Below are 2,829 nucleotides of genomic sequence, written 5' to 3'. Positions count from 1 at the left end.
TCTTCTTCCAGAAATTAGCAACTTGACATGTAAAAAAGAATTCCTTGTTACAGATTCTAGAGCAGGTTAATGGTGATGTTGGTGCTGCAATCGAATTTCTCTCTTCTTTTTTCTATTTTTTGGTTTGTTGGCTATTAGTTTCCTTTGGGTTTGGGAGGTGATTCAAAATAAATATTTTGCTCACAAATACTGGTATAATATTATGTTCTCCTTTGACATTCTTGTTTGTTGTTTTTGCTGCTCCTTCTATCACAGAAGATTCCAAGAAACAAGGTCTGTCCGTGTGGTTCAAAAAAGAAATACAAAGCTTGTTGTCGAACCGCGTCGAGAAAACAATCCGCTAAGTATGTAGCGTACGCATCTTACACTTCTTTCTTCTGTAGTCCTGTTTTAATTTTCAACTATGCAGATAATGTCTATTGAGTGCATAAAGTTTAGATATAATTTTCATGGAACTATTGTGATTTCATTATAGTGTAACCAAATCAAATCAAGTATAGTTCTATGGTATATGATTTCATTGTAGTGTAACCGATTATATACTTTTCTTGCATCAGTAACCAAGTTGTCGACTCCAGAAAGAGCAAAAATGAATTGAAGAAAGGGATTTCTGCAACAGCTGAAGTAACACCTGATATGGGTGCACTTTGTATCTAAACCAATAGCAAGTGTAAGACACCTTGTATTATTGTTTACATCAACTGTTTGGTGCTGCGATGTCTCTAGTAAGTTTGTCCTCTTCAATTTCAATGCGTGGATAGTATTTTTATGCTGTAAAATGTAGGTTAAATTGACGGTTGGATGGTTGCAGGAGATTCGGGACGACTCATTAGAGGAAGTGCTGACCAGACTGCGAAGCTATGGAATGTGCAGAGTGGTCAGCAATTGTTTACTTTCAATTTTGACTCCCCTGCAAGGTTTGTTGACTTTTCCGTTGGTGATAAGCTTGCTGTTATCACCACTGACCCATTCATGGAACTCACTTCAGCAATCCATGTCAAACGCATTGCAAAAGATCCTGCAGACCGTAAGCAACATTTTTCCTTATCTCTCTGCAAATTTGCTGACATCCAATACTAATAATGCCAATGCTTCTTTGTTCTATTCAGAGACTGGGGAGTCTTTGCTTGTTATTAAGGGCCCTCAGGGAAGAATCAATAGAGCCATATGGGGCCCCCTCAACAGAACCATTATCAGTGCCGGAGAAGATTGTATTATTCGTATTTGGGATTCTGAGGTCGGCCCTGATTTCCTATAATTATTTTGCAAACACTCAGCAGTCGCTAATAGTAATACTATCACCATCAACTACAATTGCTTCATTCTGTTTCACTTGCTTATATGCAGACAGGAAATCTACTTAGGGAGTCGGACAAGGAATCCAGCCACAAAAAGACAGTAACATCACTGGCCAAATCTGCGGATGGCTCACATTTCTTGACGGGCTCCCTTGATAAGTCTGCTAAGGTATCATCACCATCATCATCATCATCATTTCAATTAATTTTTTATCATGATATTATTGCAATACACCTAACCAGTTTCCTTTCTTTTTTGCAATATTTATGGATATCTTCTGGCTATTAATTAGATTTGGGATAGCAGAACATTGTCTCTAATCAAGACATATGTGACAGAACGCCCTGTCAATGCAGTTGCAATGTCGCCTCTCCTTGATCATGTATGTTTGTGTATTGTGAATTACTTAATATAAATTATGTCATGTCATGTCATGGTATTCCTATTAGTAGTCTTGGTAATATATGCAAGTAATACTGGTTGTTCATCTTTATTTGATTAATTACCTCATGTCTCCCTTGACTGCTTTGAATAAAGGTGTCCTATTTGTTTTGTTTTGTGTTGGGGCAATTTGATACAATGCATTGCTAGCAATAATGATTGGCACTGTCTAAGTTTTCCCACACTCACTTTTTTATTGTGGTGAATAGCAATAATGATTGACAATCCAATCTTGATATAATAGTCACTGATGCAACGAATGAGTGAGAGTTCCGACTAAAGACCGTCCAAATTCAAGAGTTATGACTCTTATTTATGAGCCAGGAACTAAGAATTGAGCTGCAAAACCTGCCTTGAGAAAGAGAGCACAATATTGATTTTTGGCAATTGTATAATAGTTCTGATGTGTTTTCTTTCCATTCTCTTATTGTTAGGAATTGTAAGAGTAATTACATGGTCAATATTCAAATATAGTTTTAAGTTACATCATTGAAAAAGCTAACACCTTTTATCTGAAATAGAAAAACATAACAAAATACATTTGTTTCTATTATGCAGAGAACAATGAAGCTCATCTTGCTTTGGGGACTACCCTGTTTCATAGCGGAATGTGCATACAACATATGATCAGCTTTGAAGGTACAATAACGCTAATAATGTTTTTATTTTATTTTTGTTTTTATTTTTATAATAATTGAAAATGATGGTGTACATTAACTTTGGTTGTTGGTTGTAGATGTATTGAAGGAGTTTACTTCTAAGAAATGCGGTAAACTTGGGAAATTGCTTAAGGAAAGTGGTAATCATGGGGTTCAGATGAAACACGAAGATTCTAGAGCACCGAAGCTAACCGTCAAGCATGGCGTAAAATTATATATGAAGAAAGTGTTATGACTTAGTTAAAATATAATTTTTATGTGTATGATTTTATAATACTTGAAATATTATGACTGTCCATGATTTTGTATACTTTTTGGTTAATATTAAAAATATTTTGACTTAGTTAAAATATGATTTTTATGCGTATGATTTTATAGTATTTACAATATTATGACTGAAAATAAAATATAACTAAATGGTGTTCATGAA

General features: G+C 34.9%; 1 protein-coding gene across 1 annotated transcript; it reads left to right on the top strand.

Moving 5' to 3' along the window:
• The first annotated feature begins 504 nt into the window (after positions 1 to 504).
• On the top strand, positions 505 to 2,485 carry LOC131624539 (eukaryotic translation initiation factor 3 subunit I-like). The gene is made up of 7 exons (XM_058895496.1): positions 505 to 527; positions 670 to 725; positions 812 to 1,027; positions 1,110 to 1,237; positions 1,348 to 1,467; positions 1,592 to 1,681; positions 2,477 to 2,485. The coding sequence occupies exons 1-7, from the start codon at positions 505 to 507 to the stop codon at positions 2,483 to 2,485; spliced, it is 642 nt and encodes a 213-aa protein (XP_058751479.1).
• Positions 2,486 to 2,829: the final 344 nt, after the last annotated feature.

The sequence above is a fragment of the Vicia villosa genome, unplaced genomic scaffold (genome assembly GCF_029867415.1).
Source record: "Vicia villosa cultivar HV-30 ecotype Madison, WI unplaced genomic scaffold, Vvil1.0 ctg.000133F_1_1, whole genome shotgun sequence".
Lineage (NCBI taxonomy): Eukaryota > Viridiplantae > Streptophyta > Magnoliopsida > Fabales > Fabaceae > Vicia > Vicia villosa.
Note: the sequence above shows the minus strand (reverse complement) of the source record. Positions and strands in the feature narration are given on the sequence as shown.

Excerpts from the sequence above, each read along its gene's own strand:
- LOC131624539 (XM_058895496.1), top strand. The coding sequence starts at position 505 with ATGGTATATGATTTCATTGTAGT. Across the intron at positions 726-811 it reads TTGGTGCTGCGATGTCTCTA|GAGATTCGGGACGACTCATT; the intron begins GTAAGTTTGTCC and ends GGATGGTTGCAG. Across the intron at positions 1,028-1,109 it reads TGCAAAAGATCCTGCAGACC|AGACTGGGGAGTCTTTGCTT; the intron begins GTAAGCAACATT and ends TGTTCTATTCAG.